This window comes from Hippoglossus hippoglossus, chromosome 14 (assembly GCF_009819705.1).
Source record: "Hippoglossus hippoglossus isolate fHipHip1 chromosome 14, fHipHip1.pri, whole genome shotgun sequence".
Lineage (NCBI taxonomy): Eukaryota > Metazoa > Chordata > Actinopteri > Pleuronectiformes > Pleuronectidae > Hippoglossus > Hippoglossus hippoglossus.
The window spans coordinates 16547059-16571522 of NC_047164.1; the positions used below are offsets into that span (position 1 = coordinate 16547059).

Genomic DNA, 24464 nt, shown 5'->3' on the forward strand with positions numbered 1-24464 from the left:
CGCATTTGTCATCATCGCACAAACCCTTCTGTCTATTTCCGGTCAGATTATGGACAGTTTGTTGATTTGTGGCCATTTATCCCCCCCCCCCCCCCCCCTGTGTTACACTGTGTCTGTTCAACACAGGAACGTATGTCTTTAGTATTCACTTTGATCCGCCGGGCTTTGATACCATTGACAGCGCTGAACATTACCATGAGGAAAGATGCTTGTGTTCCGCACTTCAGAGCAGAGGAGCTGTAGGAGGGACATTATGGTCGAGGTGCGCGTTCCTGTTTTGGCAGCCGGCTGCCGTTATGGAAGGGAGTCATCATTACAGCAGACAGACCGGCAGCTCGCAAGGTTGAAGGAGGGAAATTGGGTGAGAGGAAAAACTCTGAAGGACAGATGCGGCGACTATATGATAAATATTTATGTCGGTGTACGTAGCTAGAGTTCAGTAAATAAACATAATAGGTCCGACAGTCTCCGTCAGAGACTCTTCTGATTTGACTGGGAAGAAATAAAATAAGATCAGGGCTTTTTTTCTGTGTTTAGTCAATACTCCTTTTAGCAGTCTGGCAGTTTGCAGGAGAGGGAGGATGAAAAATGTATCAGGGCAATTTACTGCCCTCAGCCTGACTGTTCAACCCCTCCGCCACAGCTAACAGCACATAATGCATTGCCCCCTCCGATGACTCCATTTGCATTATGATTTATTTCCACAATAATTGCGCAAATATTAGGAGGCTGATGTAACGGCAACTTTCAGCACCGAGATAAACCAATAGTGTAATAAACACTGAGAAAATAAAAAGTAGCCAAATATGCAAAGCAGGTGAATGAAATTTAAACACGTACAGTGCGAACAATCAGTTATGAGGAGAGATGTGAAGTATTGATTTTTCTGTGACATTCCCGGTTATTATATTAAGGTTAAGAAATGATGAATAGCTTTAAAGTCAGAGTGGGTTACTGTATTACAAGAGAAAAGCTTTTTACAGGGTTCAGTTCATTCACTTTTCATGTCCTTGAAACTGCAGCTATATAATAAACCAATATTAGCATTCACTCATAGGTTTGGCTGTGATGTATTATCATTATTATTAACATTGCTATTAGCAGACATTTTGTTAATGTGGGAACTAAAACATGTTTGTGAGCATATCAAAAAGATCTGTCACTCAATTTTAGATTATTGAATTATAATGGCAGAGATTTTTTCTTATGGGATGTAAATGTTGTACGTGCGAGTGTACCTGACACTGCACTGTATAATTACAAGAGGAAATTAAATCTTTTTCCCGTGAATTGTCGATATCCTAAGCACATCCTTTACCACAGATTTAAGTCGAGGACAGACGGACGTTTTCCAGAAGTGGTCTTTGGCATTAAAGTGCTTGAAACGTTTTTTTCATTCGATCAAATAAATCCCGTGGGTTGGCCGGCTATCAGCTCTCTCCCAGACCATCTGTCCCACTCTGATTTTTCTCCGTCTCCTTTGGTCAATGATCTACCTGCCTGGGCCTCGAGGAGTTAGTGCGCTGTGAGGGCTTTGCACAGGTTGTCCCCGGCTCCGTTTCATGGAGGCTCCAACCTGCACTCTTGCTAAAGGAGAATGTATTGTGGGAATGACGACTGAGAGTGGTTAATACATTTCAGGGGTTAGGAGCCCAGATGTGGCCAATTTCTTTCGCTGCCACAAAGGATTATTGGGGAAGTGTTTCTTTTTTCTGACAGGTTTAAAGCAGCATCAGTCAAGAGGATGGCCAGGGAGAATATTGAGGTCAATACTCTGTCCATCCCTCTTCAAACTCTTTCACCCTCTCGTTTTCTGTACCATTTGATCTTTTATTACATTTTTTCTTATTTAATCTTGCTCCTCTATGCCGTGGTTATCAGTTTCCGGTCTTGCGGTGAACCTGGTAATAAAGGAAGACACAGGCATACATTTACATATAGCTTTACTTGCTAAAAGAAAGCCTTCTCAAAGTAGAATGGCACTCGGTAGAACATATACTTCCAATAAAGTGCCCTTAAATTCAATTTGCACACACTTAAAGAAATCAATATCCTTAATATGCCTGATATTCTTCATCTAGGTCCATGAATTATTACCAGGGAAATCTGTGAAACTGTCAAAAAAATTAAAATCGTATCTCCCAATGTTAAAGAAAGTGATGAAAAATATCCCTTAATTTTTTGTTCAAAGGTGATTGTATCAACTCTGCCACGGATAAGCCTGGCGTCCACGCTACTCCTGGTGGATGTGTGAGCTTTAAAGCCACTGAAATAGAGAAACGCTGCTGGCCCTTTTAGTTTGAAAATTCCGGGGCTGCGTTTTAGTCTGGAAAGGCAGAAACTGCTTGCTGATTGGGCCTTTTTTTTCACGACTTAGCCTTCGCCGATTCGTCAGGTTCCTATCAAATGATCCACTTCCTTAAGAAAACAACCGACATAAGCCTCAGCTAACAGTGTAGAATTCAACGTGAATAATTAATTACAAGCATTGCTGACCCTGTTTTTTTGCGAACAGCTGGTATGCAGTTGACTGTATTTTGTAATTGCTATAACTGCTCACAAGTATTGGAGACAAAGTATTATTCAAGTAGTCCAGCGGGACACACGTGCCCAATGTTCGAGTATTTACGCGATATGCTTTTTCAGACGTTAGTATGGACGTGTAATGAAAGTGATACAGAGCCACAAAGCGTGGACACGTGTGGACAGATATTGTTCTTTTAAATGAAATTGTATTAGTATAGATGTAGCCTCGATGGGTTCTTCTGACCCATACCGTTTACGTCGTAATCAGCTTTTGCGTAATCCTGCTTATGAACAAACAAAAACAAGAAACAAACAAAAACAAAGGTGAAAACATAACCTCCTCCACAGAAGTACAGTAATTAGCACATCTGATTTTGTTTCTTATAAAACAACAGATGACGGCGAAATGTTGAGCAGGATTGACATTGTACCAGAGATGGTTGATTACAATATTAGAAGTAGCCCTTTTTTAGAGTTTCACAGTAAATGTAGAATTATACATTAAGAGGAAAAGAACAACTTTTCTTCCGTTAATTAAAGCTTATGAATATCAAACAAAGGCTTTCAGTCTCATGGGGGGGGGGAATTATAGCTTCCAAAGTTCTTCATCCTCAAATGACTGAATATTGTTTCAGACGATTCCAAACAAACCAAAATAAAACTTAAACAAGGAATGAGCCCAAGGCTGCGTGCGCTAATGAGTTTACACCTAAAATGAGGATAAAGCGCCGTTGGCCCTTTAAGGATTGAGATGTTACAGAGTTTGCCATGTGTTTAAAGCTAACCCCAACTAGGGGGTTAACGATTGCTATTTGATGCTGCTTCTTCAACCATGCTCCCCTGACTCCAATCAATAGTCATGTTAATAAGCTGCAACAATACCTGACACACAGCCTCCTCCCTGTGCTGCTCGAATTGTCGTATTGATCCCCCGCGCTCTCATTTTAATTTCAGTATTCCTTCCAAAAAAAAAAGCAAAACGCTGACGGCATTGACCGAGGCTGAGCGTGGCTGAGGAAGGGAATTTCATTTGTTGTGTTGGTGTTCAGTGACTGCCAGTGCTCTCATTAGATAGAAAGAAGGTTTCACTGAAAAGCAAGTCTTGATTCCTTTGTTTAAGAAAAATAAAAACAAGCGTTTAAAAATGCAGTGGCGTAAGTGATCTTTCCTCCGTACATCTGACATTATGTAAAGTGGCGTTTTAAAAAGGTAATGCACATGTTTTGGCGATTATGCGACTCGGGTCCCCAGCTGCACAAATGGCGCCGTACGTCGCAGAGATGTTGCCGAGGCCGTCTGAGTAATGGGGACCAGGACAGGTTTGCTGCCTTTAATCTACGAGAGATGAGGCAGAAGGAAGCCTTCATCATGTTGTGCCTTAGGGGAGCAAAGCAGGACATAAAGAAGGCCAGTTTGATCTTGATGAGCTTTTTAGGGTGTCGGGGCTTTGCCGAGATGAGTTTTCATGGGGCCCAGCCATCCTGAGAGAAATGCTTTCAGGTGACACTAATTGCTCCTCCACCCGGCTTAGCTGTCATAAAAGGGAGGAGACTCTGTCTGACAGGAGGCTGTGTTCTCTCCCGACTCCTTCAGCGTCACGACGAGGACGGGAGAGTTAAGATGCAATGCGAGGAAAATTTGAAGGATAATCAGCAAAGCGTGAATGTAAATCCATGCAAAAAATTGCACGCTGCAGCAAATAAACCGAGGTGTCGAAGCCCAAGAGGCAACTCAGAAAGTAAAGGCTGATTCATCAGAGGGTACGGATCTCATCTCAGGAAAAATGTTTCCAAATGCGGAGAGGGTCTTAACGTTTGCTTGACTCTCCGCTTCTGGAGGGAAAAATAAAAGGATGATATTCGAGAAGACGGTCACTGTGGAGTGCTGGTATTTGGTAAAAATCCCATAAGTAACGAGGAGCAAATAAGAATTGTGTTCACCGACCGCCTGTAGCACATTCTCATTAACATGCAGCTTTTGCTGATTGGTAAGGATCCATTGTCTTAGACGACAGGGCAAACAGGAAACGGCCTTGGCTGTGTTTTGTAGAGGTGAATGTTCAATTAAGATAACGCTTTTCAAATAATGAGCAGTGGGAGACGGCTCTTTTTGTATGAATTTATCAGGAGATGCACAAAAAAAAAAAGAAAAAATAAGAACACCAAGTGAATGTGGTGCTATTCAAACGTGAGCCTCAGATAGGGGGGGGACGATGGGGTAGGCACCACTATGCTCCAGTGGAGAAGCCGGTGGGTTTTATCATCAGTAATGATGAACCTGCAGCTGGTGAGTCCAGTTGCTGTTGATTTATTGCCCCCAGCAGCAGGGTCATTTAATTTCCATGTATAGTGGGATCGTTTTGATTATACATACCGCTCATTTCTGCATCAGCAATGGCTCCTGCGAGTCCCCGTAAATGTTCATCGCGGCGCACAACCAGATGTTTCCCGCAGTAAATTATCGGTGAAAACACTACATCGAGAGTAATTAACTCGCACTGTGTGCTTACGGATAAACTAATAAATGAGTGAATAAAGATATGTGACAGATTGTTTCTATAAATCCATTAGGAGAGATTTTTTATCTTGTCCGAGTTGAATTTTTTTTTAGAGAAATTTCCTAATTGCATGGTACAGATTAGATTATCTCTTGGGGATTATCTCTGGGACTATGTCTGTATCAGCAGTGGGTCTAGTCACAGATTAAAAAAACATGCCAGGGTGCTTTCTGTTTGTATGTGATAAGGTGGATCTTCACCTCTGCTCATTCTTCACTCTTTAGCACTGCAGCACATTGTAATCTCAGTTTTACAAAGGTCTGCATATAGAGGTCTATATATATATTTTATATATTTACACACAGTATCTAATTTTTTTAAAGCAACATTGGTTGGTTGAGGAAAAATGCTTGTGAGTGGAAAAACTACTTAACTAGAATATTTCTTACAACAGCTTTTTCCTTAAACCGGGGAAAAAAAACATTAAACTGCACATTCTGTCTTCTCTCAACACAAATCTCAAAATGGAACAAGCCACTGTATAGATGGCATCCTGTGATAATGTTGTGGTTGGTGCAGATGTGTGCTTGGTCAGCCAAATCCCCATTCTGTGTCTGCTGAGGCAGAAATTCCAGCAAGGAGGACAGAAAACCTGCTCCCATTACAGTCCAGGGTAACATGCATGCGAGTGTGTGTGTGTGTGTGTGTGTGTGTGTACATGCACACGCATGCATGTACATGTATGTGAGTAGTGAAAGAGAGAGAGAGACAGTGAGAAAGTAGTCCCTCTGGGCATTTGGCTGCAGCAGTGGTGAAGATAAGGATAGTCTGATGTCTCCTGACATGGTCAATGATTCATAATTGAGGCAGGACAGCTGTTGCTGGCTGCACTGACAGGTCCCAGGGTGGATGACCGATGATAGGGCCTTCTGGGGCCAAACTATCTATCAGTCCAAATGTTCACTGTCCACTATCAGCTCCCCCGTCCTCCATAAGCCTCCCTGGTATATGTAAACCCAGAGGTCACAGACCTGCAGCCTGTTTGACCTCAGTGAATATGATGAGTTGTTGTCGTATCACAGACTGCACGTCACACTGAGGTGGGACACCTGTGCGATGAGGTGTTCACTGAATAAAGATCAACCTCCGCTGTACTTATTGTTCAGTGAGGTTTTGCACTGCATTGTCTGACACAGGTGGTTGTTACTTCTTTTGAGATTTTGTCTTTTTCATGCAAACTGGTTGATCTAACAATGAATGTATTTGCATTGATGAAAAAAGAGGTTATAGAATGTTTATTAAATATTTGCCACATGTTTATTAAATGTAATTAATTGCTTTGTTATGACATAAAAAGGATCTTTAATGTTCTTAAAAACTACATGAAATCTGTGTGGTGTGCTTCAGGTGAACTACACCAGGTTTTCACCAGTTCCACAGTTTTAGCAGAAAAAACTGAAATATATATATGAATATTTTGAGGAACATCAACCATCTTTCACTGACAAGTTTTACGTATTTTTACTTTAAATAATATGAATGTTAGAGTGGAAATTAAGGTGCAAAGTAAATTATAGGCTCTGGTCGTTTTCGCTTGGTCTGAACTCCCTGATAATATGAATCCATATTTTACCTTCTTTACACGTTGAAGCCCAGAAAGTATTTTCAAATCTCCTGATACATGAACACATTTTCAAGTTTAAGTTTACATTAAACAGGACTGCAATGCACAGAATTAACAATCTATCGCTATAATATCGATGATGGATGTAATTTGAAACTAAGTCTCCATGGGTCTAACGAGTTTAGACCCATGGTTGGTGAAATAGTGGGTTATTATTCTTGCCTGAACCTTTAACATTGGTGATTTTGTTTTTTGCAGAGTACACTAATATCACTCACACACTCAGTTAGGTTGTGATCTGACATTAACAAAAACTGAAGAGTGGAGTTTACACATGAACCAAACTTGTGACCAATGTATCAAGTGGAACAGTAATTTGTGTTTGTATTCGATAGTGTTCGTATTAATCAAACAACCCGGATGTAGGGGTCAAATGTATTTAATCTGGGCCCAGGTCCCTGATGTGAAAGCCTTTTACTGTACGGTGAATTATGGCGATATTATATAACCAATGTCACCTGATTTGCAAAACATCTGAGCCCTGCATAATAACTCTGAGACAAAAAGGCAGAAGTGAATATAACTAACTGTGCCTCAGGCTGCGTCATTGCCGTTGCCCTTGAGAAACCGTGAAACAGGGATTCTAAAATCATATGACATCCCTTTATTACTCACTGTGACACAGCTGAATGAGGCTCCTACCACAACGGCAATACCTAAACTGGCTTTCATGTATTAAAAACAAACAGAAATGATTCTGTCACTCACACACAGCATAGGAATATCTGCTGTTTGATTATTTCCGCTGCTGTTTAACTGCGCTCCGAGTTTGTCTGAAATCCGACGGAGTGGCGTCGTGTCTCATCCTGGGTTGTGGCAAAAATCTAAATCGATTGAAGTGGCCGACCTCATGGATCATTCTGGAAGAAGTCACCTCTAAGCTCAGACTCCGAGTGTCCATTAGCCCCGCTGTGTTCATTGTCAGCTCCCCTTCGACGGAGTGACAGCTCGTCAACGTGACCAAATTCATTTTGCTGCCACTGTTGTGTGCAATGTGTCGGCCCTGTCCACTGTTTCAGCTTTTCCAGGCCGTCGCACTAACACCCCCGCGCACATATTACCTCAGAGACGTCAGCCTATGAAGGACAGGCCTTTTTCTGCTTCATGGCTTACCTGAGACCTAAGCCCACTGTCTATGACAGCATCAGGTTTCTGAACACGACATGAATTACACTGCTGGCTGAGGCAGATGTGGTTGAATTAGCTTTGATGGCGCGCTCGTCTTTCAAGACAGGAGTGGGATCCATTTTGGATTCGAGTGTGCAAGATTTGTGAGGCCTGTTGTATTTTGTATTCTCAAAGATGGAATCTGGGCAATTTGGTTTTAGTTATTTGAATGTTGATCTTAGTTGGAACATTTGCATGTGGTAAGGCTTTTGCACGTCAACGACAACGCAAATAAATGGCGGCAAATAGGAAGTCATTCGGAGGCAAATTTCAATGACCCTGACTTGTCACATTAAAGAAGATGCAATTTATGGAATTAATTGAGGTTTGAATAAAAAAATCATGCCTCTGGAAAGTAAAAAATGGCATCAATAAAGGGAAACAATATCCGACTCAACCTAAAGATTAAATCTGATGTGTAATGAAACACCAACAGTCGAGAGCAATGTGATTATTTATTTATCAAAAGTCAATGAATTTTACCTACTGGCCTTTTCAGTGTTGACATTCTTACAGTAAAAAAAACAATACAGTGCAATGACTGTTACACATGTGTACTCTACAAGACCCTTCGGTAAAGGCTAACGTTGTCATCATAAACAACCTGTAATCATATGGCGTGTGCTCTTTTCATTACAGGTGCTAAATGTGAGTGTGCTGGAGGGTGAGCAGGTGACAGTGGAAGACACCGGCGGCCGAGAACCCTTCATCCTCGCCAACGAGACGGTCTTGATGAGGGGTCTCGTCCTGCGCAGCTGGAGCAACCAGATCTCCATCCGATTCCGTAGCGAACAACAACACAACTCCGGATTTCTGCTGCTGCATTACCAAGGTGAGCCAGTGCCACAACTGTGCTGTCAGATTACTCCAACTGTTGTCAGTCCAACAGTTCCTCGGCTTCTCGCTCACTCTTAAATATCAAAGTCTCATTGCCGGCGACTTTGATGTCAAGCAATGTCTTTACGCCGACAGCTCTCATCACTATTTCATTGAATGTGCTCGTGCCAACAACCGAGGTTCTATCATTGGGGTTGAGTGTGAGACAATCTTTACTAAAACGCTAGCAAGCAGGGATTCTCCTGCCTCACTGCTTATCGTGTTGCAGCTAAAGCCCAGCAAGATAAGGAGGAGGAGATACAAAGAACTGACTGAGCATAAGAGTACACGTTTACTGTATGCAGTGAGCACTTTACTTAAAGTGGGGATAACGGTCTCATTCTTATGCAGTGCTCAGTCACAAAACCCTGCATAGTTAGAGTACTATGAATAAACTGCTGCACAGCTAGTTACCTTGTGATGTGATCATTTGCCACATGTTGTGTACTGAATCGTTTTTTTCATCTCATTTTTTCCCGCAACGTCTATTTAAAAACATCTATGTAAATCTAGCTGAAGAAAGATTTGCTGTTTGCTTATGGTTTTTGCTTTATTTTACTCCAAAGTAAAGTTTTCCCGAAAGAGCATCTCTTAAACTGTCAATAGTCTCAGATGAGACTCACCTGCCCTTTCCAACTCAATCTCAGCAGTTAAGTGGAACAGTTTTTTTTTAAACACAATTTTACGTGCCTAAATTCACAACCCAGCGTCACAGCAATTTGTGAAATACTCACAGAATTAAATACATTGTATTGTGAACATGGAGTAGAGGAATTTTAGATTTTTTTGTGACGATAAAATATTGACTTCTAGTGACTATTTGAAATATTGTGGTCAGGTACAATAAATGTACAGGTATACACACAAACCTGTTTAAGTCAAGTCAGATTTATTTATATAGCACATTAAAAAGAAGCAGAGGATGAATGTGCTTTACAAACATGGCGGAGGAAAAACATTACAATTAAGTAAAAACTGCAATTGAAAGATGCTAAAAAAGAAATACAAGGAAAACAAGTTAACGAGATGAAAAAGAGAGATAGCAGAGTCATAAGACAGAATCAGGCCGACTGGAAAGTAAGTAAATCCAACGAAAACCACTATCTGTTATCTTTGTTCTATCTTTTGTTGACTCAACAGGCCTCTGGAAGTCCCAGTTGTGCCTTTTATACACCCAGCATCCACCCCAACAATCTCTGCACATAAATTAGCCCCCAATTAAAGCTAGTTTTATGAACACGGGGTCCAACTTTCTCAGATCAAAATGTTATTAAATCTGATCACATTTTATTCATAGTGGGAGGCAGCAACAAACCCTGTCAGTAGAAAATACTTACTGTCTGATGTCGGCGAACATGATGTCCCATAAATAATTCCCCCCCCAACGCTCTCGCTTGTTTCGTGCGTGACATTGATCTGCCGTGTCCGCAACAATGTCTGTTTATCTTAGCAATCACACAAAATGGCCACCAATTACATGCCCCATCGATTCTGGTTGATGGTGGAAGCTGGTGGACAAAACATTCATCCCACCACGTCACCATGGCACTTTCATCATCGGCTCGAAAATGAAAGCCACCATCAAAACAGTGCTGCTGACGTGAGATAAATCAGCCCATCGCTGTGGGATGCGCGTGTGTGTGTGTGTGTGTGTGTGGTCAGGCTGAATGATGACAGCGAGAGGTCAGCACAGATCACACAGGGTGATGCAGAGATGGGGACAAATTGTTGAAACGTATTACGCTGTCAGGTGCACTTTTCTCCTTCGCTCTCCTTCGCTCCTCTTTGCATTTAGCAAATATTATTCTGCATCATTTATTCAAAAAAGGATCATTTATTTGTAGATGGATACTTTTTCCATCTGTGCCACATTCAGTACTCTGCAAGCACACAAGGTGGGCACACTGTGCAGTTACACAATATTGGGAGCCGTTGCTTTAATCCATACAGCTGGCTGCTGCTTATTTTCTGACTTAACTTGTATTCTCACACTGCTTCATGAAGGACAATGAATAACCAGGTCTTTACTAGATTTCCTATGCCGATATTAAATCTTTAACGTTATGAAAACTAGGATCATAACCAGGATATTATGTGGTCATGTTAATCTTCTAAAGGAAATATCCATCCATCTTATCCCTTGAGGGTCACAGGGGAAGCTGGAGCCATTCCCTGCTGCCATTGGGCAAGAGGCAGGATACACCCTGGGCATGTTGTAAAGAAAATACCACCATCTGTGGTCATTAAGCAGAAACTAGAATAATAATATAATCATTAAACAATAGGTTTTACCAGGTTTCTCATGTCCCATATCATATACCGGACATAGAACCAGAATAAGATGCAGTCAGGGCAGAAATAAAAGTGTAGACATACCCATCAACCAAGGGGCAGTGCAGACAGACTATGGTGACGGTGCAGGCTGGAATTTGAGAAAAGCTCAAAACATAGTCATTAAAATTATTCGGCCATGGATGAATGGATCCCTTTCAGGAGTGTCAGGGGGTCAGGCCTCAGGCAGCAGACTTGTCCCTGTGTTGCTCACTGTCTAAAATCATTCTTTATACTTTGGTTCAAAGTATTCCAACACAGAACATTCGTAGGATCTTCTGCTCACTCCTGTTGTATTCGATGCTACAGTAGATAATCCTGAGCATCAACAGTTACGACTCCATGAATCCCCTTATAAAACAATTCAACCTCGACATGCATCTGTGTGGTATTGTTGTCACCAGTAGAACGTGCACGTTTTGTCGTCCAACAGCCTATTTGGTTTATGTCAATGCTGCAAATTTAGTCGCACTAATGAGAAAAACTGCACTGAGCCGATTTCTTGAAGAATGGACGTATCGGGGGCGCAGGAGATATTTCAATTTGTGTTCTCCTACTTGGTAAGCAGGGTTCGCGTATCACCTTGTCCTGTATAATGGGCTGTGAGAAATGTGATTGGACAAGTGTGGCGAAGGACACAGAACAGTGGAGGGATGGATCTCAGCTCAGGGTAATTAATATCTGCTGTAGCGTTGGCTCCGACTGCGATGGCAGACTGATTGATGCCTCCATAACATCAGCTGTGAGCCTGACACTTTCAACATGATGCATTTTATTGTTTATATGTAAAGAGTGGGGGGGGGGGGGACATGTGGGGCTGGAGGGGTGAACCGCGTCTCTCTTACATCTTTATTATCTTCACTCAGTCCACACAGATCTTCATCTGTGATGGAGAGTTTTGCGTTTTCCATCGTACATTTAGCAATTATGTCCACGGACAGCACGAGCAGCTCTGTGTGTATTTACAATTGATCGTCCATGTAAAAACAGATAACACAAATTAGTGCATCCTGACTTACTGAATACTGTGTATGAACACTGCAGTATTGGTTTCTTTAAACATATTATACAATCGTTTTGTGATTGACTTGACTCTAAAGCCAAAACATAAATACAGATGATTATATTGATTTACCTTCTCATCTATTTCCACACATGAAAGAGGGGGATTTACAATTGAATTTTTAAAAAAGTGCATTTATTGTTAGTTATTTTCTCTTCAGGACAAATTCAGTCACCCTGCAAATAAACTTTTATTACTGACACAACTATTCTTGGCTGTATGTCATTACATTGCAACCTGAAGTGGTAAGATCGATGAACTTGTTGTTTTATTTGTAACAAGGCTGCAATTTAAACTCCTAAAATTGAATTATTGTGGCCCAATGCATGCAGGGTTGTAGAGAGGACACTTTTTCCTGAGGGTTTACGACCAATTGAGCAAAATTAAATCTCTACCATTCTTCTGAAAGCATAAAATTTGGTTTATTACAGCACCGGAATAAACCCAATTTTGAACATTGCAGGTACTGATGATTAAATGTAACACTGCACATGCAATTGTGGACAACCCAAGACCCATTTCGCTCAAAAATAGGAACTGCTTCATTTTAAAATATCATTTAATGAAGAAAATTTAACCATGAAATCATCATCATCATATTAGCTTGAATTGACATTTCAGGGTTTTGTGATATAAGTAGAGAATGACCAAAGGGAGTGGTGCTTTTACAGAAATTACTTATTAACTGGAACTAATAAGCTGGGCTGACAAGTGGGGTGGTGAGAGAGCCACTGCCACGGGCATTGATCCACTATTTGCCACAATTTCTCAACAGCGTTGATAATATGCCGCCTCTAGTCCTGAGTTATATCTCCTTAATAGACTTTATCGAGTAAATGACCATTGAAATTTAGTTTTCAACCCAACCATATAAATACCAATGAGCAATGGCAGAGCGTTGGTCTGGCTTTCTACAAGTGGATCGCTTTCCGTGAGACAACTCTATCGATCTCTCGGTTAGAGGAAACGCTTTGGTGCACAGCGAGGATGAGACGCTCGGACAGCGGGACAGTAAAGTTGTCATCACTGCATGAAAACACGTCTCAATGCAACATGTGGAGGATAATATTCTGTCCTTAGACTGCCATTACATACAATCAACAATCAGCCCTACTCCTATTTATGTTTCATTTCCCATTTACCTCCTGCACTCGTCGTTAATCCAATTCCAACTCTCTTCTGGAAGTTATTCAGCCAAGACTTGAAAAACAATATTGCAACAGTAATTAAAGTGAAATGCATTTTATTTTGTTTGTAAAAAATATGTTCGGTGCTATTATTGGCTTCATCACCTAATTTAGTGTGCCCCATTATTGGCTGAAGAGCAGCATTCTCATTTGGAAGCACTCGAGCAAATGAAAAGCCTGCATGCAGCTGAGCATGGCTCATTTAAGGCAGCGATGTGTGAGCGAAGGCAGCAGTCGCATGAAGAGAAGTGTTCTTCTAGAAAATGTGCGCCCTCTTAAAATGATTCCCAAAAGTTGGTCTTCAGCGACTTTTGGACAGACGGCTGAGAGAAGCCATTATTCATTATCGAAGCCCAAGTACAGATTTGTGGTTCCATATTTTAAACAAGGACAAGGGAGGTTGTAATTTCAGATAGGTGAGAAACAGCAGGAAGCAATATAAACAAAAACAATAAAATGCAGTAAAAAAAAATATATTGCTGATGCACCGATAAGCAAGAGAGGGAAAGAAAAGGAGGGAAGTAAGACAGGATGTGTTCGTGAACTCCCCTGAACAAGTTCTGTGAAATGACAAAAATAAAGTGGAAAAAAAAATACTTTAAGCCGATGTTCAAAGGACGGGATTACATAATGGTTAAGACAAGCTTCATACCGCATTAAAAAAATCTTTCTAACTAAAAAAGAAACTGTCATGCACCAAGCTGTGTGTCCAGTTTGTTATCCTGTTTTTTTGTTGTCTAAGGCTTTCTACCATATGGCTAATTTAAATGAGTGTGGCAATTCTTGTCATGTGTTTGTTCATTTTCTGAAGTGGGGTTTATTTGTTTATTCTCTTTTTTCGTTCATTTGCTTCCTTACTTTTTCTTCCATATGTAAATGGTCTGTATTTATACAGCGATTCTCTTGATGACCACTCAAAGTCGTTTCACAGTTGATTTCTGCCATTCACCCATTCACACACATTCATGCAGAGTGCATCTATGTGCAGCACTTTCTCCGTCACATTACATCACACACTGCAATTCGGGGGTTCAGTATCTTGCCCAAGGACACATCGGCACACGGAATGGGGGAGAGTGGGATCAAACTATCAGCCTGGTTAGTGGATGACCCGCTCTACCGCCTGAGCCACAGCAGCCTATATGCCTCTCTGTACTCTGGCTATGCAGAATAATAATACATATTTTGCAAATATAGAGAAGTGAAGGAAACCTGCTCCACCTGACCTAAATGACTTGGAAATAAAATACATTAAAACATGAAGTTTGGACACAAGTATTTATGGAGTTTATGGACTTATTGTCAACAAAAGGAAATAAAATGTTGAATCTGGATTGTTAAATGTCATTATAGCTTAGCTGGAAGTGTTAGCACATATTTAAACATTTCAGAAAACATGTAATAAAAAAAAAACAATTGTATCAATATATAATCAACTGGTTCACAGTGATATCTGTTATTACAATGTTTAGTCCTGTTTACAAGAAGTGTCTTGTTTGAAGCTGAAGCTAATTTATGCCACATGTTTCTGAATTAAGGACAGAAATACTGAGCTAAATGAGATTTCAACTTTTGACGATTTAATTAAATTGAAAATAAATAACATTTCTGAAAAGAAAACAAGAAAACTCATTTATATCCCAAAAGCTGCTTTTCCACAAATTTGGAGACACTGCAGCCTTCATGTCTGACAGTAAAGTTTGACAGTAAACATTACCTTCATCATGGACATATTGTATTAAAACAAGGCAAGTAACTTAGTATGGCAAGTAAAAATATTTTACACTATATGTAAATGTGTCTCCTGGTAACTCACTTACCCATAAACTGGCCGCGGTATAAAAATATTCCGAAAATATACACATTTCACTGGCGTACATTGATACTTCTTCAGATGTACAATACACAGTATTTTGGCAGCAATCTTATATATAATGGACATTTTGTTCAAAATGTTGTCTCAGTGTGAGGTGAAATGCTGCTCCATACCAGTGTCCTTGTGAAAGAGTATTGCCTTTCCCCCCCTCTTCTGAAAAGGAAACAATAACTAAAGACATAAGCTCCACATCTGCTTCCTGTGGCTCTACTGTAGCAGCAGCTAATCTTCCCGCCTGCCTGCGCTGTGGATCTATTATTTGTAATGGCAAAACAATCAGTCTTTATGGCCCAGCCCGGCATCTACTGGAATGGAGGGAGTGCGTAATTTAATACTTCAGGAATTGGCTCTGCAATTGTTTGCCTCCGGCTCCCAGTGCATGCTCAATGGGGATGTAAATGCTGCTATGATAATGGCAATAACTAGGTTCATTGGAGATAGTGATAAACTATAAATTGAATGGATGACCCAGGGGCAGCGTGCCTTGTCCCCGTGGCTCACTGATTTACTGCGGAAGAAAAGGCCCGTTTCGTTATGGTGGAAACCAGTGGCTTGTGTAAAAGAAAAACCCAAGTCGGCAGATTAAAACATAGTAGATGGGGCCGGTTTTGCAAGCTTTTATGGCCATTATGCATTTTGGGGCCTGTTTTCCCTCGAGTTCTAGTTCATATAATTTTAATAGAAGAGGCATTTTTGAATATCCAATGTAGCTTCAAGGTAATATGAGAAACATCGGTAAAGTGTTGTTTTTCCATCTCCAAATTGCGGACTGGAATGAAAGCACTTCAAATCCAACCTGCTGCAGTGTGTCCCCATCTTCTTTTGAAGCGTTTAACCTCCACTTTCTCAGCATCTGTGCACACATAGACCTCAGGACCCGAATATAATCAAGTGTCCACACGTGCGCACCAGCGAGCCTCGTCTATCAGGTGTCAGATTTGCTTTCCGCATTTCCAACAACTCCTTTGTCATGTGTTAGCTATTCACTAGTGTTGCGTTCGGGTCAGCTATGCCACAAACAACCCAAGAATAAACCGTTTTTAAGTTGCGACTTTAAATTTCGTAGCAAGTGTTAACTTTTAATGCTGATAAGATGTTACCGTTTCTTCCTCGTTGATTCATACAAACAGAGCATCTATCATGAGATTCATCATGCTGTTAAGTCGGATAAGAATCAATCAATGACGAGCTGAATGGAAGAAACCATTGCAATTTTCTGTGCAGGCTCAAACACCCCTTTAACTATATGCAGCTGAAAGTCGTCCACATCTTAATTCAGTTAACACCGAATAACCTCAATCATATTTACATAAGTAGATTAAAGGTGTTTACCCTACATGGCCCATGCCAGATTACTATCATAATTGCTTTTAAGGCTGCAAATGTGATTTCAATGCAGACGGGTCCTCCAGCTGCCCTTTTCCTTGTTGTTTACTTCTGCTATTAACTCTTATTTAGGTGTTATACGTGCGCTCCATTAAGCCGAAACATGAAATGCAACTTTGCAAGAGTTGGAGTAAAGTCTGTGCTTTTTTTCCGCTGGAGGACAATCACACTGGTTGGATAGCGGGCCCAATTATGCTGCTTGTTATGTTGTTCGCACATCTCCAGAAGTTTAAAACTTTTATACTGGTCATTAAAGCGACCACACTAATGAGGTAGAACAGTGTGGGTATTAGACAGGAAGAGAAGCTTGTTTAATAGCTTCCATTACAGACTTGGTTAGTTCACTCCATTATCCACGTAAACCTCCATCCCATCATAGCCCATTGATTTAAAGCAGGGACAGGACAACAATGCAGAGCGAGTCCGGGAACATTGATCTTACCCGGCTGTAATCACGACTCTTTTGACAACTGCCACAGAGGCCATTCCTCTTCCAGCTATCACATTACCGACCCACTATGATGTTAGGCTGATCGGCAACGTTTCCATTTGTCAGAGTGTTTTGCAGCGGACCACGCGGCGACGTTAATTACTGTTGTGCTGCAAACATGTCTCGGCACATTTGCATAATATAAACTGCAATTCATTAGGAGCTGGAGTGTTTAAAAACAAAGTTGAGGGGTGGTTATAAAGCATATGAGGGTGTGTGTGTGTCTGTGTATTGGGTGCTCAGCAGTGGTTTGGACAGACAACATGGTCAACAATGCAACAAAAAACAACAAGAGTTCCACACAATGTAGGACAAGGAGGATTATGTTCTGGAGCCAGATCTCGTTGCTGCCTGTATATTTTGGCCATAATTGGACTTTTGCTTTGAATGAAACACTGAGTCTTGGGAAATTACATATCTCAAAACTGAGTTTGTTGTTTTTAAAATGAAAATTTCCCAAGGGCTTCGCAACGCTGAAAGAATATTTAGATTGTGATATAATAAAAAAAAATAATAATAATGGAGTTAGACAAAGCGGCTCCAAGTGTTTCATCATGAGGATCATCAGGATAATTAACTGAGATTGGATGTAGAGAAGTAATTGCATTGGAGGATGATCGTGCTTTCAGTTTTTAAACTCTGTCTAATCACTGTTGGGCATCACTAATACACACTGGACAGAACATTGCAACAAGCATCCTGTTTAATACCCCAAACTAATATTCATACAGTCGAGATCATTTCTACGATAGATGCAAGATACGATCACCGTTGCATTCTCTGTCTTCCCTTCTGTCTCCGTAGCTTTTGTGCTGAGCTGTGCATTTCCCAAAGAGCCGGCTGGCGGGGAAGTTTCCGTGACACACCTCCACGCCGGAGGAGAGGCCTTCTTCCGCTGTTTCACCGGCTACAAGCTGCAAGGCCCCAAAATGCTGACCTGCCGCAACGCAACGACACCTTACTGGAGTGGGAAGGAGCCCCAGTGTGTAGGTAAGAGCAGCTGGATTCATGGCCAGACTCGTGTTTGCTCACGGATTTCTAGAAGGACCTCAGCCCAATGTGGTTCCTGTCTTTAAAATGGTAAATGGTCTGTATTTATATAGCACTTTTCTGGTCTTGACAACCACTCTAAGCACTTAGCAGGACAGTTTATTGCCTATCGCACATTCACACACACATTCATACAGGGCATCTATGGGCAGCACCTTTTTCCTTTGCTGAACAGCAACGTCGTAAAAGCTCAAAATGCAATGTTAGAAAATTAAATCTCAGTTTGACATTGTTCTTTTTTCTTCTCTTTATTTACCTTACAGCAGTTAACACGGAGTACGGAGCAGACTTCTAAAACTACTTGTTTATTCATAGTTTCTGAATACTGAACCAATCACAAGTCCAAATTTGACACTGCACTTCCTCGGGTCCCTTAACAATACACGTTCTTGACATTCCACTGACTAGTCGATAGATGTGCAAAATAGAAGCGTGTTAACAATTGGATGTAGCCCTTTCCTCTTCGGCTCTCCCCAACAATACAGGTGATGATGATTTACCGTAGCTCTCACCGAGTCGTCTCCTATTGAGTTGATTACTTACAGTTCGGGGCCAAATGAGTGTGTTTGCATGTGATTAGCAGCACGTTGAGCTATTATTTGGAGTCGGGGCAAAACAAGGCCATTGGAGCCGCTGCCTTAATTAGAACTGGGCTGCAAGACTATCCTTCTCCTGCTGGTAGAGGCTCATCTGCCAGTTTCCCAGCATTTCTCTGTGGCTGCCTGCAGCTGCTCTGAACTGATAGTGGGTACTGCTGCTGTTTTTCTCTTTACAAGTCCATCACACACAGTCACACGCTCTTAGGCCCAGGTTAGCCCGCCAACTGTACAGCCCAGCCACAGTCCACTGGATATTGATGATATCTATGCTCAGACAGGGATTTTTTTTTCTCTCCAAAACCTCAACCATGGCTGGTGTCATTACTTTTTTCTCATCTAGTCCCACACCCTCCAACTCTTTGTCTTCTCCCCCCCCCCCTCACTCTTTCTTCCCGTACAGCATCCTGTGGGGGGATGATAAAAAACACTACCTACGGTCGTATCGTCTCCCCCGGTTTCCCTGGCAACTACAGCAACAACCTGACATGCCACTGGGTCCTGGAGGTCCCCGAAGGCCACCGGCTTCACATTCACTTCGAGAAGGTGGCTCTGGCAGAGGATGATGACAGGTGGTGTATATGCATAAAGCTAAAAAAAAAAAAAATCACATTGAGAGTAAGAGGGCACAGGGAGGGAGAATGTGGGCTTTTTTTGGCTAATAGATGGCACCGCGGCTTTAAACTCATTTTCTGAATAACAGCTCCTCGGGATGGAACATTAAAACCCTCAGAGGCTTTAAATAACCTAAATCTTTAGGGAGTGACAGATGGATTTGAAAGGACCCTTTATCATTCTAATCCTTGAACAGTGTCCTATCAAGCGAGTGAAGGGAAGGGACTACAGAAGGTAGTGAGAGGTAGGAAACCGCAATTGCATTAGATTTTTTTTTTTTTCCTCCACTGATCCACATGGCTATCTTCACACATGGCCATTCACCTCATTACCAAGTGGTGAAGAATGTTATCACAAAGTTATTACAGGCACCACTGGAAGAGTGGGCAGCTCCTAGATAGCTTGGAACTTTTATGTTTCTTTTACCTTTCAAGCCTCACTTAATGTCTCTTTACATCTGTCTTCCGTCTGTGTGTTCCTGTGTGTGTGTGTGTGTGTGTGTGTAGGCTGCTGATTAAGAATGGCAACAACATCGACTCCCCCCCTGTGTACGACTCCTACGAGGTGGAGTATTTGCCCAACGAGGGTGTGCTCAGTACTGGACGCTACCTGTTCATAGAGTTCACCACAGACGGGACAGTAACCTCCACTGGTGCAGCCATCAGATATGAAGGCAAGCTAATAATTCAAATTTATCTAACATACAATATTGCGCACAACTTGTCCTTTTTTTTTTTCTTCCTGCAATGCACTGACGCATTTCTTTTCTCCACAGCTTTTGCCATAGGCATGTGCTACGAGCCCTTTGTGAAATACGGCAACTTCAGCGGCAGCGACTCCACTTACGGCGTGGGTGCAGTGGTTGAATTCTCGTGTGACCCCGGCTACACGCTAGAGCAAGGCTCCGTCGTGATCGAGTGTGTGGACGCACAAAACCCTCAGTGGAATGAAACAGAGCCGGCCTGCAGGGGTGAGTCAACAGATTGCATCTGCTTGAGTAATAAGGCAATATTAAATCTTTCTTAAAAAATGTGCTTCCTCCGGAAAAGAACTCCGAGCCAGATATGGCTGGCCTGAGGACCTGAGCTTTTCATTGTCTGTTTGATCAGTGCAGGGGTTAGTGAAGTCTTTATTCAAATATTAAATACCACTGGTAGCCAACTGTATCTTCCAAAGCCCTTTCCTCTGATCCATGATACATTTCCTCTTAAAACTGTTACAATGATTTACTTTGATATATGTATTAGCAGGGCAGATATTAGAAGAGCTTAAGATTAAAAGGCATACAGCCTGAGAAGGAAACTGCCACCGTGTAAAAGACTGAGCATCATACTAAACGTTGGTCGAGCCCTGAGCCCTTTGACACACACACACACACACACACACACACACAAACACACACACACGCAATGACCTTCGTCCCTGTCTTTGTTGCCAGCATAGTCATTTTGCCACACACAGTGAAATTGAAAAGCTCTCTAGTAAAGCCAGATAAGGGGAAATTTAATTTCTGTTCCTTTTGGTCATGGTCACCAAGCAGTTCTGTGGTAGCATGCAGTTTTCTTGTCAAAGAGCTTGCACACTGCATTTCAGCTGCAGGTTTTTCATTAAGCATCAAGGTTGTGGTTATATCCCATGAAGTCATGTCGTAGTTCAATTATCAGAACTGTAGGTATTTGTAGTATCTTTCATCGAGTTACATTACAAATCACACAATCTGTATTAACAGATTCTACATGTGAATGTGAACAATCTTTTGGCGAGGGACAAGATTTGATCCTTCTGGTTTCCATTACTAATTTGACCAATCACAGGCTTTGGTTGCCAGCGGGTAAACAGTCCGTGCGGAGAGCAAAAGAGGTGGAACACATTGACTGAAATGAATCGGCTATTTTATTCATATGCAGATAGCTGTTAATAGAGTAGCCGAAATGTTAGACTTGTGTAATAAAAGAAAGTTGGTCTGTAAACAGTGTATTGCGAATGGAAGATGACATCCTGACCTGGATATCTACAGAAGCCCCAACATATTGACCGAAGATTGCTTATGTTTTATTGATTGTGTTCTAAAAAGTTGTCTTCTTAGTGATTCTCAGTGTAAATGTATCTCTCAGCATCAACCTTATGTGTTTGTGCGTTGCAGCTGTGTGCAGCGGCGAGATCACCGACTCTGCCGGCGTGGTTTTGTCTCCCAATTGGCCCGAGGCCTACGACAGGGGGCAGGACTGCATCTGGGGCATCCATGTGGAAGAGGACAAGAGGATCATGCTTGACATCCAAGTGTAAGAGACTGCGCTCAGGTGTAAGACTAGAAATCACTTGGAGAAATCAGACAGGAGGTCAGATTGACCTCCAGATGTTAAACACTTCATCTCCTGACACAAACACACTCTCTGGTTTCTCCCCCCCCCCATCTTCCCTCGGTCACATGTTACACACACATTGGGGAAGCGGTTGCAGTCGCTAATTAGTTTTTTTTTCTTCCCACCACTCGCTACATTAAGAATTCTGTGTACCTTCCAGCTCACTCTCTGACCAGATTAGCCAGTAAGCCTCCCTGCTCCCTCTTCCCTGGTGTGTGTCTCAGAGTTGGCTTTGAAATGAATATGCTCTGGCAGTGAACTTCTCTGAGCCACTTATCCAGCCTTCCCCCAACTGTAATTCAACACACACTCAAAAAGAAACACATGTACACACACACTCCATTTCACCCGTCTCTCTTAATGTACGCGAGAGTGTCCCCCCTGAACCACACACGCATCACATCCCTGCTTTCTCGCCCAACTTATTGCTCCGGAGTGCAAACAAAAACATTTATTTGCTTTCATCAAACAATCTCCATCTCCGTTTGCTCCCCTTGTGTGAGTGATTCACACAATATTTCTGCGAACATGCATCCTATGGAGCACAGAAAGCATCCAGCATAAGTGATTTGTGTTATTGCCTGGAGCTGTTGCACACAAGAGGGCAGAGGGAGGTTAAAATTAAACCAGCAGGAATACTGCCCGAGGTTTCAAGAAAAACAGAGTCACAGGAATCTCAAACCGAGGCTATTCTTAGCTGTTGGTCGTCAATGCACGCAGACATTTTTTTCTCAAGGTTGGCTTTCCAATATTCATAAGTCACTCATTCTTTGCTGTAAGAATGTATGTGTTTCTGAAGTGTGATGACAGGTTTAATTTAATGAGGTTGCTGCAGTCCACACAGAAGAGTTCCAGGAGACAACAATATTTATTTTTTTCAAGCCACTACCACTTGGTTGAAATGTAGATTTATTACATTTTCTAAGCTAAAAGCAGATTTTTTTGTATTTGAGAAATTTTACAATTTGCATGTGGTGTAAAATTTATCAAAACAAGTTTTCTCCTAAAGTGATACAATTTACTGTATTATCACTGAACACATACAATAATTTGAACAACTACATTGAAATAGCATTAGATTTATCTTTTATCATTGCATTCCAAGGCAATTCATTCATTTTTTTTAGAAATGTTCTTGAATTACATTCAAACCACATTGACTAAAGTCACGGCCACAGTTGCGAACATTTGACTCCCGTTCTTTTCCAATCTGTGCGAGTGAGGGGGCGAGTTAAACTTTGGTGAACTTTGACCGACCATGTCACAGCATCAACCGATAGCAACAACGTTTGTGTGGTTGACATAACTTGGCTGTGTCACATCCTGCTCTGCCCACATTTAGCGAGCAATGATATGCAATTTGCCTCTGCACGCGTTTATTATTATTTTTTTAATTCTACAAAATACTAACCCATGTTTTCAATAACAAAACTTTTCAAGGGATTCCCCTCATTTCTGTGGCGTAGGGGCAAGAGAGATTTGAGAAAGTGTGGATGTTTCCTCACGGGCCCAGTTCTGTATGCCGCTGCATGACCACAATGCACATAATACCCCCAAACTGTTTATCTCCTCGGCTTTCAGGCGCTGAGATATGAGCCATCACTGAAATATGATCCACAGATCAAAAGGAAGATACCAATAATGCACAATGTCTGAATGCCACACAGGAGTTTGCGCGGCCCTGCTTTTCTCTCGGTTTTTTCGGCGAAGCTTAAGACTTAGTGATTAATGACTGATGTTCAAAGTCAACCGGTGCATCTAGGGTAAAGGAGAAGAAAAAAAGGATCAGGGGGGATTTTTCCATGCAGCAGAAAACAAGTTTCATTTGAGGTAAACTGATTTTCATTCAGAGATTTCTTTTTAAATTGCACACGGCCTTAAGTTTGTTTTAATCTGAGCCACATGAGGCCACTCGCTGTAAATTAATGGCGCTGTGGCCGGCTCTGGTTCATCTCAAGGTTGGTCATGTGTGGCAGCAGAAAAACCCACAGCCTGTCTGATCCCCGCGGACCCCCACCCCTCATGTCTGCTCCGCTCAGGTTGCAGAATAGCGCTCGGTCAACATGTAATTTGGGCGGACGGGTGTTTATTTGCGCGCGCGTGTGCTATGCATGTTTAAGTGGCAAAGAAAAGGCTCTCGTGGATGAGAGCTGTCTCATTATAAGGGTGGGCACACACTTTCCCACATTAATGAGAACGTTTTCTATATTATCATTCATCGCTGTGTCTGTGCTGGCAATTACAGAGGAGCGGTGCGCATAATGAAGTCTGATTAATTAATTTAGGCCAAACAGGAGGGCTGGCTCTTTGCTAATTAGCATGGAGCGTGGCCCGAGCGAGAGCCCGAGACAAGAGCTACAGCTGATATCCCCACCTGTGGAACGCAGCAAGGTAAAACAAAAGAAATAATAATAAAACAGGTACACATGTGGATTTTAGCATTCAGGGAAGATCCACAAATGTTCCAGAAGTCAAGACGGTGAGGAAAGTCTTGTTTTCCAGCGGTGTGTGGCACTTTACCGAGCACGCTCAGGGACGTCTCAGATTGGACATGTTGGGTTTACAGAGTCCTCTAGTGGAGACTGTGGCCATTACAACAGCAAATTCCACACATGTGGGATGTATATGAAATTAAATGTGCTTTTTTTTGTCTTTTCCCCTCAATTCAAATGCTAAATATATGTACGGGAAGATGCAGGCGTTTGAAATCTCAACACGAAACAGCAATTTCCATTCTGCTTGAGTTGCCGGACATTT

The 24464-nt window shown here is 41.8% G+C and overlaps 1 protein-coding gene across 3 annotated transcripts in view; it reads left to right on the plus strand.

The window, feature by feature from the left end:
• LOC117774480 (seizure protein 6 homolog) overlaps window positions 1-24464 on the plus strand; it is an 85977-nt gene that overhangs the window by 51066 nt on the left and 10447 nt on the right. For all 3 annotated transcript variants that reach the window (XR_004616089.1, XM_034606944.1, XM_034606945.1), the window contains exons 4-9: window positions 8514-8706; window positions 17888-18073; window positions 19133-19301; window positions 19851-20017; window positions 20120-20314; window positions 21488-21626. Coding sequence is in view for 2 of the 3 variants with exons in the window: in XM_034606944.1 (XP_034462835.1) it covers window positions 8514-8706; window positions 17888-18073; window positions 19133-19301; window positions 19851-20017; window positions 20120-20314; window positions 21488-21626 (1049 nt within the window). In the remaining variant the exon portion in view is untranslated. The remainder of the gene's footprint in view (window positions 1-8513; window positions 8707-17887; window positions 18074-19132; window positions 19302-19850; window positions 20018-20119; window positions 20315-21487; window positions 21627-24464) is intronic.